Below are 16,788 nucleotides of genomic sequence, written 5' to 3' on the forward strand. Positions count from 1 at the left end.
TTCTATTGATCCTTCCATGAGAGATTTAGATGATTTCTCCATGAAGGATTATAGGTGTTTCCATAGGGTTCTCCCATGTAATTCACCTCTTCCATTGCAGGGTTCTCAGGATCATAAGCTTCTTCTTCAGAAGATGCATCTTTATTACTGCTAGATGCAGCTTGCAATCCAGTTAGATTCTGAGAAATCATATTGACTTGCTGAGTCAATAATTTGTTCTGAGCCAATATGGCATTCAGAGTATCAATCTCAAGAACTCCTTTCTTCTGAGTTGTCCCATTATTCACAGGATTTCTTTTAGAAGTGTACATGAACGGGTTATTTGCAACCATTTCAATAAGTTCCTGGGCTTCTACAGGCATTTTCTTCAGATGAATAGATCTGCCTGCAGAATGGTCCAATGACATCTTGGATAACTCAGACATACCATCATAGAAGATACCTATGATGCTCCATTCTGAAAGCATGTCAGAAGGACACCTTCTGATCAATTGCTTGTATCTTTCCCAAGCTTCATAGAGGGATTCACCTTCCTTCGGGTTGAAGGTTTAAACTTCCACTCTAAGCTTACTCATCTTTTGAGGTGGAAAGAATTTAGCTAAGAAGGCATTGACTAGCTTTTCCCAAGAGTTCAGGATGCCTCTAGGTTATGAGTTCAACCATATACTAGCTCTGTCTCTTACAACAAAAGGGAAAAGCATAAGTCTGTAGACCTCGAGATCAACTCCATTGGTCTTAACAGTGTCACAGATTTGTAAGAATTCAGCCAAGAACTGATGAGGATCTTTCAATGGAAGTCCATGAAACTTGCAATTCTGTTGCATCAGAGAAACTAATTGAGGCTTAAGCTCAAAGTTGTTTGCTCCAATGGCAGGAATAGAGATCCTTCTCCCATAGAAGTTGGGAGTTGGTGCAGTAAAGTCACCAAGCATCTTCCTTGCATTGTTGTTGTTGGGTTCGGCCATGTCTATTTTGTCTGCTTCCTTTTCAAAAATTTCTGTCAGGTCCTCTTCAGAGTATTGTGCTTTAGCTGCTCTTAGCTTCCTCTTTAGAGTCCTTTCAGGTTCAGGATCAGCTTCAACAAGAATGCCTTTATCTTTGTTCCTACTCATATGAAAGAGAAAAAAACAAAAAAAAGTATGGAATCCTCTATGTCACAGTATAGAGATTTCTTGATGTGTCAGAGAAAAAGAAGAATAGAAGGATGAGGTAGAGAGAGAAATTTGAACTTATAGAGAGGGAGGGGTCTGAATTATTAAAGGAGGATAAGTGTTAGTGATTAAATAGAAAGAGATGGGAGAGAGAAGAAATTCGAATACTAAATAAAAGAAAAAGGAAAACTATTTTTGTTTTTATTTTAAAAATTAGTTAGTATTAGAAAATTAAGAAAGGAATAAAATTAGAGTTTAAAACAATTAGTTAATTAAAAAGATTTTTGAAGAAGTGGTTAGTGGTTTTCAAAAATTAGAGAGAGAGAAAAGTAGTTAGGTGGTTTTGAAAAAGATATGATTTGGAAAAGATTTGATTGAAAAATATATGTTTGAAAAGATATGATTGAAAAAGATTTGATTTTTAAAATCAAAATTGATGACTTGACTAATAAGAAACTAAAAGATATGATTCTAGAATTCAAATATTAAACCTTTCTTAACAAGAAAGTAACAAACTTGAAATTTTTGAATCACAACATTAATTGTTAGCAAGGATTTTCGAAAATATTAAAAGAAAAATGAAAAAGATTTGATTTTGAAAAAGATATTATTGATATGAGAGGATATGAAAAAGATAAGATTTTGAAAAATTAGTTTTAAAACTTAAAAATTTGAAAAAAAATTTGAATTGAAAACAAAATTTCCTCCTTGGTGTTATCCTAGCATTAAACGCCCAGAATGGTATCCATTCTGGCATTTAACGCCCACTTGGCTACCTCCTTAGGCGTTAAACACTCAGGCAGGTACCCTGGCTGGCGTTTAAACGCCAAAAATCCTTCTTTACTGGGCGTTTTGAATGCCCCGCTTTTTCTCTGTGATTTCTCTGCTGTATGTTATGAATCTTCAATTCTCTGTATTATTGACTTGAAAAGACATAATTTTGAATTTTTTTTCAATTTTTAATGATGAGAGAGAAAAATAACAGAATGAAATTAAACATGAAAAACTAAGATCAAAACAAGGAATGCATGCAAGAACACTTTGAATGTCAAGATGAACATCAAGAACACTATGAAGATCATGATGAACATCAAGAATATATTTTTGAAAATTTTTAAGAAAAAAAAGACATGCAAGACACCAAACGTAGAAATTTTCATACTAGAGACACTAACAATTTGAGAATGCACATGAGAAACAACAAAAGACACAAAACAAGAGAATTTAAAGATCAGACAAAGAAAATCATCAAGAACAACTTGAAGATCAATGAAGAAAACAAGAACATACTTTCGAAAAATGCAAGAAGAATAAAGACATGCAATTGACACCAAACTTAAAAATTGACACTAGACTCAAACATGAAACACAAATTTTTTTTTGTTTTATGATTTTTAATTTTTTTTGTATTTTTTCGAAAATTATTTTGAAAAAGAAAATAAGAAACTCAAAATTTTTAATAAGAATTCCAGGAATCATGCAATGTTAGTCTAAAGCTTCAGTCTAAAAAGATTAGACATGGCTAGCCAAGCTTTAGCAGAACATTACATACAACAGCCAAATTGATGGGAATCAAAAAGGCTCCTGTGATGATAAAAGCATCATCTAAAACTCTTGAATTCATTCTTAAAAATTCTGAAGAAAAAAAATAAAAAAAGAAAAATACCTAATCTAAGCAACAAAATGAACCGTCAGTTGTCCAAACTCGAACAATCCCCAGAAACCTTGGTGCACGGAATTGTGATACACAACTCCGATACAACTAACCAGCAAGTGTACTAGGTCGTCCAAGTAATACCTTTACGTGAGTAAGGGTCGATCCCACGGAGATTGTCGGCTTGAAGCAAGCTATGGTCATTTTGTAAATCTCAGTCAGGCAGATTCACATGGTTATGAGGTTTTGATGATTAAAAATTAAATAAAACATAAAATAAGATAAAGATACTTATGCAATTCATTGGTGGAAATTTCAAATAAGCGTATGGAGATGCTTTGTTCTGTCTGAGCCTCTGCATTCCTACTGCTTTCATCCAGTCATGCGTACTCCTTTCCATGGCAAGCTGGATGTTGGGGGATCACCGTTGTCAATGGCTACCGTCCGTCCTCTTAGTGAAAATCACTACTAGAAAAAGTACTTTTTCAGACGAAAATTTCAAACAAAATTTATTCTGTCTGAATGACTTTTTTATTTCGGACAAATTTGAGACAAATGTTGAACAATTTTTAGTGGAGACATTGGAATAATATATTCTGGCCTAAATTTGTCTAAATTTTGTCCCAAATTTTGGCGCCAAATTTTTTTTGGATGGCGCCAAAATTTTCATACAGATTAGCAACACATTTTGGACAAAAACTATAATTCGTCCATATTCCATCTGAATATGCGCTATAACTTCAGACGGATTTGGGACGAATTTTGAAAAATATTAATTTTATCCTAAATTTGTCTATAATTAGGCTTAAATACTTTTACTATAGCTAACCTTTCGAAATAGCTAAATTTTTTTCCACAAATTTGGAACGAAAATAATATCATTTGTAAATTCTATTTAAAAGTGCATCAGTTTTCAAACGAATTTCAAATATTTGTTGAAAAATTTTAACATTTAGTATAAAAATATTGTTTATATTTTAAATTAGTCTATTATTTTTTAATTTATTTTTTTAATTATTTACGTTATAATAATTCAAAATTTAATTTTGTAACAAATTTAAGATAAAGTGTTTCTAAAAGAATCACATATATAAAAATTTAAAAATAAATTATATCCAATCTTCTAAAAAAAATAATACAAATAATAAATAATAATAAAAAAATCATGCAAAATAAAAAAATTATATACTTTTTCATATAAGATTAAGGTATATTAAAAATTAAAAAAAAAAATACAAATGAATATATTTTATATTGCACTTTATCATACTATTCAGTTTGATCTTCGTCCTCATTGTTCTCGTCCTCGTCTTCATCTTCATCCTCAGTCTCATCTTCATTCTCGTCCTCATCCTCGTCCTCATCTCCAAGTGTCATCATCATCATCATCATCATCATCATCATCATCATCATCATCATCATCATATCTTGTACTATTGGTATCCAATAAATCAATAATAGTGTCAATATCATTTGAGATATGATTGTTAGATTGATTTGTGGCATCTTCTTGATATGCAAAATCTTCTGTTGTTTCAATCTCAATATCACCTCTTGCTTTAGTCTTGAATACAAACCACCATTCTGCTTTTTCCTTAGTGTTGCTCATTGGATGAGGTGCAAAATATACTTGGATTGCTTTATGTGCAATGATAAATGGATCATATTTACCATATCGTCGATTCTTTCGAATCTGTATGATTCCATACTCTTTGTTTACCTTTGTTCCTTTGCCAATCGTGGGATCAAACCATTCACATTTAAATAGTACAACTCTTTTTAGTGGTAACCCAGTATACTCAACTTGAATAATTTCATCAAGCTGGCCATAGAAATCATTTTCATATTCACCATAACCTGTGCCTTTGACACATATTCCATAATTCTGAGTTGACTTTCCACTTGATTGAGATCTTGTGTGAAACTTGAAGCCATTGACTTTGTAAATAGGCCAACATTTAACAGTTCTCAAAGGACCCCATGCCAAGGATTGAATATTCAAATCCGTCACATTATTTAAAGGATCATGAACCTATATTAAATAAGAATCAACAAGTTAGAATACAATATGTCATCTACCAAAAAATGTGTGTACAATAAGACCATCATATCATGTTGACTTACATAATTTTTAAACCACTTTACAAAATCTGCTTCAATAAATTGATCAACTTGTTCATCACTTAAAGTAATATGATATTGGTGTATGAAGTCGACAAAGATCCTATAGTTAGTACATGAATTTCAAAAAAATTTAAATTATTAATATAAGAAAATATTGTTAATAGTAAGAATATACATATGAAGATCAATACTCACTCAATATATGGCTTAATTTCATCACAATTTATTAGTATATGATTCATGGCTGCACTGAATTCTTTGTCATCTAAATAACGAGTTTTGCATTCACCAGCCAAACAACCAGGCAAATTAAAAATAGACAAAGTTGATTGCATTGAATCATCACCCTCATCATTTTGCTTTGTGTCGATGCTAGTTTGGCTAAAATAGTACTCACAAAAATGAGAAATCTCCTCAATTAGGTATGATTCAATGATAGATCCTTCAACATGTGCTTTGTTCTTGACCTTTTTCTTAAGATGGTGGAGAAATCTGTCGTAAAAAAATTTATAACAAAAATCAAATAACAAATAATTGGCTTAATAAAACAGTAAAAAGAAATTTGAGAATAAATATAGAAGTGTGACTAAGGTACCTCTCAAAAGGATACATCCATCTATATTGCACAGGACCACCAAGCAATGCTTCAAATGGCAAATGAATAGGTAGATGTTCCATTGAGTCAAAAAATCCAGGAGGAAAAATACGTTCTAACTTACATAGCACAATTGGAATATTTTCTTCAATCCTATTGAGAACATCTTCTCGCAACGATGTTGAGCATAAATCTCGAAAAAATTGACTTAACTCTGTTATTGGCTTCCATATCTGTTCTGGCAATGAACTAAAAGCGATTGGGAGTAAACGTTCCATAAATATATGACAATCATGACTTTTCATTCCATATAACTTGCCCTCCTTCATGTCAACACATCTCCCTAAATTTGAAACATATCCATCAGGCATCCTTAACTCTTTCACCCATTTACATATTGCCCTCTTTTGCTGGAGAGTAAATGTGTAGTTTGCTTTGGGTTTTATAATTTTACCTCCACTTTGTTCTGTCAGTTCTAAATTTTTTCGCTTGCAGTATAATGACAGATCCATTCTAGCCTTTGCATTATCTTTAGTCTTCTCTTTGATGTCCATGACAGTATTGAATATATTATCAAATACATTCTTCTCAATATGCATTACATCAAGGTTATGACGGATTAAATTATGACGCCAATAAGGCAAATCCCAAAATATGCTTCTTTTGGTCCAATTATGCATACTTCCATATCCTTCTATCTCAAGTTGCTCAACATCACTTATCTTATCATAATTCTGAACTATATCCCATATTTGCTCTCCAGTCAATCTTGGCGGATGTTCTGATCTCTCAATTCTATTCTTATAGAATGCATCCTTGTTTCTTCTAAACATGTGATTATCTGGCAAGAATTGTCTGTGACAATCAAACCATGATGGCTTTCCCCCATTTTTTAATTGAAATGCCTTGGTTCGTTCCATACAGTATGGGCATGCTAGCCTGCCTGCTGTCATCCAGCCAGACAACATTCCATATGCAGGAAAATCATTAATAGTCCACAACAATGCAGCTCGCATTACAAAATTTGACTTGGAATGAATATCATAAGTTAAAACGCCATCTTCCCATAGTAATTTTAGCTCATCAATCAAGGGCTGTAGGTAAACATCAATTCTAGTTTTGGGATTACGAGGACCAGGGATAATCATGGATAAAAACATGTAAGGAGTTTTCATGCACATAGAAGGAGGCAGGTTATAAGGAGTGACAATTATTGGCCAACATGAATATTGTTTACCAGATTGACCAAAAGGGGTGAATCCATCAGCACATAATCCTAGTCTGACATTGCGTGGTTCTTGAGAAAATTGTGGATGTTTTCTATCAAAATACTTCCATGCTTTTGAATCCGATGGATGCTCAAGAACTCCTTTAAACTCGTGATCAAAATGCCATCGCATGTGAGGTGCTGTGTTCATTGAAGCATAAAGTCTTCTTAAACGAGGTATAAGCGGTAAATAATGCATTCGTTTCAAAGGCACTGGTTTACCCTTTTTACCTATCTTGTACCTTGGAGAATGACAAAATTTACATTCCTTTCTTGGTATATCATCCTCCTTGTAATACAGCATACAACCATTAATGCAACAATCAATTTTATTGCTTTCCATTCCAAGTTTTGATACTAACTTCTTTGCTTCATAAAAATTGGAGACAAGTAAGTTATCCTTCGGCATCACTTCTTTCATAGCTTTCACGAAATCATCAAAGATCTGTTGAGATACATTCCCTTTAGCTTTTATACTCAACATTTTAACTGCCATTGATAATTCTGAATGATTCATACATCCCTCAAATAATGAGCGCTGAGCAGACTGTAATAAATCATAAAATTTTTTAGCTTCTGCATTCGGAGGCTCCTCCATGTGTTCTTCAAATTGACTCATCAATTCTGGTCCAGCAGCATCAACCACCATAGATTCATATGAATTTCTTATTGGCACAATAGCATGCAGAGAAGAATATGTACCTTCTTGATTATCATGATCTACATTTAAATGCAAAGGACTCTCTCCATGTGAATCCCAACACCAGTATCTTGGCATGAAACCATATTTATATAAATCTAGTGAAACCTCATCCGGAGTTGAAAAAATCTTATTTTTATGTTTGTTGCAAGGACATCTAAGTACACCGCCTTCGAGTACAAATTGAGGTTGTTTTTTAACTGTATCAATAAAATATCGAACACCATTGACAAATTCTTGTCGTAATCCTCCTCGGTTTGGCAAATTTCTATTGTACATCCACTTTCGTTGTTCTGGAATTTCCATATCTACATATATAAAGTATATTAAAAATTAAATTAATTAAATAATATTTTTATAAGATAATCAACTATGAGTATAATTAATTTCATGTTGCAAAATTATAATATTATATTTTGATAAATATACATCAGTGAACATAAAAAAATTCTTAAAAAACTATCTATACTATGAACAATAAAAATTAATTAAAAATTGATAAAAAATCAAAACTTAACAAAGATTATTGACAATGATATTTGAAAAACCAAATTATAATGTAGTGTTTCGATCCAGCAAATAAATTGATTTTTAACATATTAAAAAATTAATTTTAGCCCCTCTTTAGTCTTTTTCTTCTAACCGTGAAGTAGTGCATAAACCGAGTACTAAAAAAAGTTGTATTTTTTTAAAACTTAATTATATTTATTTATTTTTCATAAATTTGATATAATTAAAAATGTGACAAAAAAACTATACTAAAATTAGAATAAAAATAAGTTTGCAAAAATATTAAAAATATATTATATAAAAACATATAAAAAATATAAAAAATTAAATATATATAAAAAATAATATTATAATTTAATGTCATGTCCTTTTTAGTAATTATCTATCTAAAAATGATTTTAACTAATATTATCCAAACAATATTTATTTTATTAAAATCAATTTTAGTATAGAATTGCCAAACATAAATAATGTTAACACAAATTTACTTTTATCCAAAATCAATTTTATAAAATCACTTTTGTTCAAATTCCAGTTTGACCAACCACTTTTATTAAATCCTATATATTCATTCCATGAGGCCGCTTTGTACTGATTTTAGATCTTGGAAAATTATTTTGTCCTTACTCCTTTTTATGCGCCTTATAGCTTTCATTCTTTCACGATGGCCAAACAGGATGATAATCGCAATGTATATATTCCACTTCAATTACATGGTTTTTATGTACTTGCGGAAATTAAGTCCAAACTTATTGATAAGGCAGTGGCACTAATTAATTATCAAACAAAAAATTGGGCAACTGAACTATTATTCCATGCGTTTTAGAATAACCAAATAAATAAAGACATTCCCCTATACAATAGACTTTACATACAAGATAAATTAAACAATGAATTAATTTTAAAGTAATAATAAACTTTTTAATAATAAAAAATTATAGTAATGAACATTAAATCATATAATGATAGTTATTAAAAAAATTTACTTCTATATAATTTTTTTCAAGAGAACTCTTTAGCACATTAATATAAAATTATATAAATACTGTAAAAAAATTAGAGAAAAAATTACTTATCTAAAAATTTTTAGTACGGATTATAAAATGAATTGGAGACTTGTGAATCAAAATAGTTTTTAGATTGTTTGATTGAAGTGATGAGGTGAATATGTACCTAACAAGGATATTCCAGCGCTCAAATTAGAATAGATTTATAAAGTATATGTGTAAAATAAAGAATATAACTGAAGAGTCTCTGGCTCCCATTTATATAATTTGAGGCAGTTATCTTATCTTATCTATCTTATCTTTTTTTTTGGTGATTATCTATCTTATCTAGTAATATAAAAAAAATTATCTTTCAAATATTAATTTTATTAAATATTTATCTTTTCAGATTATTATACAACAAAGATTTAAGAACATAATTTAATTTAAATATTTTAAAATTATTATTAGATATAATTTTTTTAAAATACATATCTTTTAGATATCAATATTCTATTCTATAACTTATTGAATATATTTTTATTGTAATTTTATCTTTTTTAATTTTATATTTTAAATTAGATATAATTTTAATTTTAAAAAATTTGCTATACATAGTTATTTCAATGCCACTTATTAAATTTCACTTTGCGCCAAAAATTAAAATTTTATCAAAATCGCCTTTTAGTTTCAGGGGATTAGTTGTTGAGTGCCTTCTCCCAGTCCCTCGTATTATAGCTACTTAGGTTACCTTGTCAAAAACCAAACCTTGTTTCAGAACTTTCTTTTGGTTTCACCGTTTCCTGGTCAGTTCTTCATCTCCTTCTCCCTACTTCTGCGTGCTCTGCCTTCGGATTGTGGTTGCCGCTCGTGCTTTGCGCTCCTTCTGCGTGCTCTGCCTCTGTCTGCGCGTTGCCGCTCGTGCTTGGCCGCTTGTGCTCTGCCTCCTGTCTCTGGTCTCAGACATCCACCACTCCAACCTCCATTCTCGCACCTCAGACCACCTCCACCATCTCAATCGCACTCCCAGGTACCAGCCTTCACTTGCGAACAACCGCTCTGCCTCCTGCATGTGTTTGCCTCCGCCGGTCTCAGAACCTGCGCCCCTGCCAGCCTCAGACACCACCCCTTCGCTTGATTGTCCGTGCCTCCTCTTCTTTTTGTGCGTCTTCTGCAAGGTTCTAATTTTTGTGAGTAGTGTTTCTTTCTCAGCTTTGTTCATTGATAATTTCCTTTCTTCATTGTTAATTTGATTGTTAAGGGAAGCTTTATGTTAGATATAAAACATTAGGTATTTTCGTTGAACTTGCAAAATTGTATTGGTAGGGCTGTAGTTTTGATATGTTTGCAGAACATGTTGCCTTAGAGATAAGAAATGCAATTGAAAACAGAACTGAGATAGATGACTCTATACAGTTCACTAAGTGGAAAGAAAAGAACATTTATAAAATGCCTTTGAGTGGCGAACATAAGCAAAACAATACTGATTTCAAAATTCAAGATTCAAACAGTCAACAAGACAACTATAGGTAGGTTAATTAATGCCTCCTTGTTAATGCTATAAACACTTTGACCAATCACAATGTGTATATGTAGGATGCATAGTAAATAAATACAAGAAAACATTAATTTTATGAAGATGGATAACTATAGGATCTTTATAAAGAAAGACTACAATAGGCCTAATAATTAGATATGAAAGTAATTGGTAGTTTATTTAAGGAAAAAATACTTGGAGAAGTACACTTCAAATTCTGCAATCGAAGCTTATCAAAGCTATCCTTTGACTCCTCAATCCCACTAGGGCTAGTAAAATCTTCTAGTTGTGATATTCGTGGCTTCTTTGAACATGAACTATTATTACTCCTGCTGGCTTTTGCTGATTTTCGTTGTAATGGTACACCTTCTAGTCTTGCACTATTTACAGGACAATTTTTGCCAATAACACTAGACAGATTCTTAGATAACTCCTCACCCTTGATGAGAGAAGGAAACTAAGCATTGGTTTTCATACTTATAACATCTGGTGTGACAACACTGGCTGTATTAAATTATGTAACAACTAGTATGTTAAAAGGTTAATAGGACTCAAATTAATAGGTTATACCAAAAATATATTATAATACCATCTGATTAGTTTCTCTTTATTTTTCTTAACATCTAAAATTAAGTTTTAAAAAAAGGTATAAGAATAACAAACATCTAAAACGATTAATATTAAAAATAAAAAAAGTGTGCTTCAATGCATCGGCTTTAGTATGTATTTCATTACTCACCCGAGGAGGTACGGTGCTCTAACCTTGCAGCTTTGGGCCATTGCTATTACCAATAGTAAGGAAAATACCACTACAACACTAATGCTTTTCGCAAAATCCATAGATTTGTGTCTATCAAAGAATATAATAAATCTAGCTTTTGTTAAAATGGCTTTTATCATATATAACCTTTTGATTGTATCATTTGCATGGCTTCTTTTTTGAAAGGCGGGAGTCAGTAACAAGCTACACGCATACATATTTTAGTGAAGACTACGACATAATCATGCATTCTAATAAAGAAATCAGTAAAAAGGTATTTATGACTGGAATTTTATTGCAAAAACACTTAGCGTTTTATTATGTGATTATTTGATATAATTGACTTTGGTTTTTGACTATGAATTATAATTGTCATTGATATATTGTGATTATAGTTTAATGGTTGGATTTATTTTGAGTATGTCTGTGTTGCGATTATTGTTTTGGTTGAATTGAGTGCTTGTAAATAAACCATGTTGCTGCCTTGTTAGAATTGGTAACGAAAAACTAGGAGAAAATTATTGAGTTAGAATGATATTACTAAGTGTGTGTTTGGATTAGAGTTAGTCAAACTGTAGTTTGAATGGAAGTGATTTTGTACAATTGATTTTAGATAGAAGTGAGTTTGTGCCAGTATGATTTATGTTTGGCAATTCTATACTAAAATTGATTTTGATAGAATGAAATTGTTTGGATCATATTAATTAAAATCACTTTTAGATAGATAATTAGTTAATTACTAAAAAATTATAATATTAAATTATAATATTATTTTTTAGTATATTTAATTTTTTTATACTTCTTTTAGTATATTTTTTATATAATATTATTTATAAAATTCTATTTTAGTTTATTATAATTTTTTAATAAAAATTAATATTTATTTATTAAATTAAAAATAACATATAAAATAATATATTTTAGTACCTTTTATGAGTACTCTCAATAATCTTATTTTGTTTATTGTTTTGGATTCTAATTTTTTACTAATTATGTTTTTATTATTATTTATGAGTTATTTTTTATTTAATTTATTGAAAAAAACTAAAAATTGAAAAAAAATTAAAATATTTGAAATGATTTGAAACAAATATGAAAATGCTTTTGGAAAAAACTAATAATGATCATCAAAGGTGAACTCACGTTGAAGTGAATGCAGAAGCAACAATTTTTTGCTTCTAGTAAACGCGCTTTTAAGCTGCAAAATCACTTCTGCGTTTAGAAGAGAAAGATTGCCAAACATAAAAAAGCAGTGTTCAAAGAACTTCAACGCACTTTTATCCTCTCTAACGGGTTTGTCAAACACACCCTAAGTAGTAACATGAATAATGATCAATTAATTTCTAGTATTTTCTGTTTCCACCTTTCACACAATCTGCTCCTTTCACAAATATAGTATTATCCTTGCTATGAACTTCTTAAAATGCTCATGTGTACATATCTATTAGTAGTTAATAGTTAAGTACTAAAACATAGTAGCACTTTATTTTACATCCTCATTGATTATTTTGGCAGCTAAGTACTATTTTATATTGTTATTTTTTTAATTCTTTCGATGATGTACATGTTACTGAAATTTAAATGCAATGTCTTACTAATCTTATAAATCTTTTGTTGTTTTAGACGTCAGGTTCTAAAAAAAATAAAAAACACTTGTCAATTAAAGTACAAAAATCTGTTAATAAAGAGGTGATTAGTGCACACAAAACTAAGCTTTCACACCCTAAACCTACAAAATCACGAGTTCCAGTTCCTTCACATGTATCTAAAAAACCTTCAGCATTACCACCCTCTTCTTCGCAACCCCCACAAAAATTCAAGAGAAATTTACTATCTTCCCATGCCGATCATACACCATCACCATCACCATCACCAACTGAATCACCATACTGTTCACCTATCCAACCTCAATCATTTGATAATGCTCCTAATAATGAACGAAATTTACATCATGTTCACTCATCGGATGAAAATCATCAAGATGAATCTCTTACTCAAGAAGGTGAACCTGTCACTCAAGAAGGGCTCTTGAAAATAGAGCCTTTCGGCAATGAGTAAGTACAACAACCACTTTTGTCTTTTAATGTTCTCTCTATATTGTTTTTATTGTGAATACATGTTTAATTACTCATTATTTGAACTTCTTATAGGTTTAATCCATGTACTGCTGTTCGTCATGTAACAAATGCCATCAAAAGCAAATTTTCAGAATTCTGCCCTTCTTGGGGACATGCCAGTGAGCAAATGAGAGATTTGTGGTTTACTGAATTTAAGGTAAGTATTTACTATCATTTTTTTTGTTTTTTGTTTATATTATACATAGTGGGTAATTCAATGTATATGTTTATTTTCTTTTATAGAAAAATTGTATGTGGGAACCTCAACACAATGCAAGAATTCGTCAAATTTTTGAGATTAAAGGGAGTGCTCGATTAAGAGGGTTGATGACTCAGGAGAGACTCAATTATTCAAAAGACCCTAACCATGTACCAAAATATATTCCTGAACCCGTTTGGCGTCAACTATTACATTATTTTGCTACAGATTCAAAATTTAAGAACTGGTCAGCAGCAAATACTGTGAATCGAGCATCAAATGCTGGAAGTTCCATGCATACTGGTGGTTCCATATCTATGGGTGAACATGCACGCAGAATGGTAAGTTAAAAATATTTTATTTTTAGTCTTGTTCTTATTATGTGCAATGTTTTCTTATTCTTTTTTCTTTTCTATCGATTAAAACTATTATATTATAAGAGAAAGCTACAGGAGTAAAACCTTCTCTAGAGGAGGTTTATACTAAATGCCACACCAAAAAAGACAAAAGTTGGATTGATGAAAGATCTGAGAAAGTCATTGTATGTGATGCTAGTTTGTTCTTCTTTTTGTTTTTTTCAATTGCTAATTTTCACTATATGTTAGTATTTGTTCATGGCATATTTAGTTGCAATTAACATGAATTGATTTTGTAGGGTGAATTCAAAAAGCGAAAGACAGAACTTTCTCAAGTAGCTTTATCCTTGGATAATGAGGGAGATGTTGAGGCAACTAAGGAAGGCCTAGATATACCAGATGATTATACTGTTTGGAACGAAGTTGTGACAAAGGAAAAAAAGAAAGCTGCTTTTGGTTTAGGTTCTTTTGGTTTAGATCTCTCTTCAAAGTTAGATTCCAGAAATTGTTCAGAGATATCCAAAGATAATCTAAATATTGAGCAAGAACTTCACATGTGGAAAGAAAAGGCAAAGGAGCAAGAAATGATCAATGAAGAGCAAAAGGTTAAGTTGAAAGATGCTGAGCACAAGTTAAAAGATCAAGGACGTCAACTAAAAGTTCAACAGAAAAGAATTGGTTCTACTGAAAAGACAATTCATGCTTTGTATAAAAAGTTGAATCTGCCACTTCCTTCAACATTGTCTGATCCTACGGAAGATGAGCTTGGGACAGGCTCTAGTGATGAGAACATGAGTGATTGATATTTGGAGTATATGTTTTTTCTGATTTAGATTAAGGAATTTTTAAGTAATTTAGTTAGTACATTTTATTTTACTCATGATATTTGACCTTTTTAAAGGCTTTCTTTGTTTTAGTTTAAGTATTTTTTTCTTATTTTAGTTTGATTACATTTATGGACAAAAATATTTTAATAATAAATATTTTTTTAACTCTTTTATGGTAATTAACTTTTTCATGATTTTATTATGTGTTTAGAATTTGGATGATATAATATGAAAAAAAAATGATTATGATGGTCTTAATATAGAAAGCAGATTGAATATAATTTATTTTCTAAAATATTTATCTATTAAATAGCAAATTATTTTGTGTGAAAATTATTTGAAATATTATATTAAATTTGTAGAAAATTTGTGCGAAAATATTTTTTTGTTTTGTATGAAATTTGTTTCAAATACGTAAATTCTTTTAAATTAAATTTGTCTGAAATTTAATTGAAAAGAAATATTTGATTTGTCTAAAATTTGTTCAAAAAAAATTTGTTATATTTGACTAAATTTGTTAGAAATTTGTCTGAAATAAAGTATATTTTTTGTTTGAAATTTGTCTAAAAATTAATATTTTTATGTTTGAAATTTGTCTGAAATACGTTGTCTTTATGTTGACTAATCTGTCTGAAATTCGTCTAAAATTCATCATAATAGTTAGAAATCTAGCATATAAATGCCTATTCGAAATCTGTCACAAAATTGTCTGAAAAAAATTTCGGACGAAATTTCAGACAAAATTTAAATTAGCAACAAGGCTTTTTGGGACAAAAAAAATTCATCCCAAATTTGTTTGAAAAAAAATTTTTGTCTATAATTTGTTCGAAATTTGGCTAAGAAAAAATATTTTTGTCCATAAATGTCTATAATTTGGCTAAGTTTCATTGATAATTTGGAGTCTATAGTATATTCTCTTCTTTTTATCTTATTTGATTTTCAGTTGCTTGAGGACAAGCAACAATTTAAGATTGGTGTTGTGATGAGCGGATAATTTGTACGCTTTTTGGCATTGTTTTTAGTATGTTTTTAGTATATTTGGTTTAGTTTTTAGTATATTTTTATTAGTTTTTAGTTAAAATTCACTTTTCTGGACTTTACTATGAGTTTGTGTGTTTTTCTGTGATTTCAGGTATTTTCTGGCTGAAATTGAGGGACCTGAGCAAAAATCTGATTCAGAGACTGAAAAGGGCTGCAGATGCTGTTGGATTCTAACCTCCCTGCACTCGAAGTGGATTTTCTGGAGCTACAGAAGCCCAATTGGCGCGCTCTCAACGGCGTTGGAAAGTAGACATCCTGGGCTTTCCAGCAATATATGATAGTCTATACTTTGCCCAAGATTTGATGGCCCAAACCGGCGTTCAAAGTCACCTTCAGAAATTCCAGCGTTAAACGCCGGAACTGGCACCAAAGTGGGAGTTAAACGCCCAAACTGGCACAAAAGTTGGCGTTTAACTCCAAGAGGAGTCTCTACACGAAAATGCTTCATTGCTCAGCCCAAGCACACACCAAGTGGGCCCGGAAGTGGATTTTTATGTCATTTACTCATCTTTGTAAACCTTAGGCTACTAGTTTTCTATAAGTAGGACCTTTTACTATTGTGTTATCATCTTTTGATCATGTTTTTATGATTGAACCCTCTTTGGGAGGCTGGCCATTCGGCCATGCCTAGACCTTGTTCTTATGTATTTTCAACGGTGGAGTTTCTACACACCATAGATTAAGGTGTGGAGCTCTGCTGTACCTCGAAGTATTAATGCAATTACTATTGTTCTTCTATTCAATTCCGCTTGTTCTTGTTCTAAGATATCACTTGTTCTTCAACTTGATGAATGTGATGATCCGTGACACTCATCATCATTCTCACCTATGAACGTGTGCCTGACAACCACCTCCGTTCTACCTTAGATTGGGTGAATTTCTCTTGGATTCCTGATACACGATGCATGGTTGATCGCCTGACAACCGAGTGCTCGCCTGACAACCGAGCCAGCCATTCCGTGAA

The 16,788-nt window shown here is 31.1% G+C and overlaps 2 protein-coding genes and 1 non-coding gene across 3 annotated transcripts; 2 read left to right on the top strand and 1 right to left on the bottom strand.

The window, feature by feature from the left end:
- The first annotated feature begins 461 nt into the window (after nt 1-461).
- LOC130984385 (small nucleolar RNA R71) lies at nt 462-569 on the top strand. The gene has a single exon (XR_009088323.1). It is a non-coding gene; the product is annotated as a small nucleolar RNA R71 (small nucleolar RNA).
- Nucleotides 570-4,074: 3,505 nt separating this feature from the next.
- On the bottom strand, nt 4,075-7,797 carry LOC130980732 (uncharacterized). Its single transcript, XM_057904382.1, has 5 exons — nt 5,525-7,797; nt 5,125-5,421; nt 4,930-5,029; nt 4,240-4,837; nt 4,075-4,169 (listed from the first exon to the last, which is right to left on the bottom strand). Exons 1-5 carry the CDS (start codon nt 7,795-7,797, stop codon nt 4,075-4,077), a joined length of 3,363 nt encoding a protein of 1,120 aa, XP_057760365.1.
- A 3,731-nt stretch (nt 7,798-11,528) lies between these two features.
- On the top strand, nt 11,529-14,759 carry LOC130980733 (uncharacterized). Its single transcript, XM_057904383.1, has 6 exons — nt 11,529-11,558; nt 11,680-11,746; nt 13,065-13,338; nt 13,435-13,558; nt 13,645-13,941; nt 14,256-14,759. The coding sequence occupies exons 1-6, from the start codon at nt 11,529-11,531 to the stop codon at nt 14,757-14,759; spliced, it is 1,296 nt and encodes a 431-aa protein (XP_057760366.1).
- Nucleotides 14,760-16,788: the final 2,029 nt, after the last annotated feature.

Source organism: Arachis stenosperma, chromosome 5 (genome assembly GCF_014773155.1).
Source record: "Arachis stenosperma cultivar V10309 chromosome 5, arast.V10309.gnm1.PFL2, whole genome shotgun sequence".
NCBI lineage: Eukaryota > Viridiplantae > Streptophyta > Magnoliopsida > Fabales > Fabaceae > Arachis > Arachis stenosperma.

Coding starts and splice junctions, on each gene's coding strand:
- LOC130980733 (XM_057904383.1), top strand. CDS start 11,529: ATGCATTCTAATAAAGAAATCAGTAAAAAG. Junction 13,559..13,644: donor TGTGGTTTACTGAATTTAAG/GTAAGTATTTAC, acceptor TTTCTTTTATAG/AAAAATTGTATGTGGGAACC. Junction 13,942..14,255: donor GTGAACATGCACGCAGAATG/GTAAGTTAAAAA, acceptor TTGATTTTGTAG/GGTGAATTCAAAAAGCGAAA.
- LOC130980732 (XM_057904382.1), bottom strand. CDS start 7,797: ATGGAAATTCCAGAACAACGAAAGTGGATGTACAATAGAAATTTGCCA. Junction 5,422..5,524: donor TGGATGTATCCTTTTGAGAG/GTACCTTAGTCA, acceptor TTTTTACGACAG/ATTTCTCCACCATCTTAAGA. Junction 4,170..4,239: donor TGATTTATTGGATACCAATA/GTACAAGATATG, acceptor TGACACTTGGAG/ATGAGGACGAGGATGAGGAC.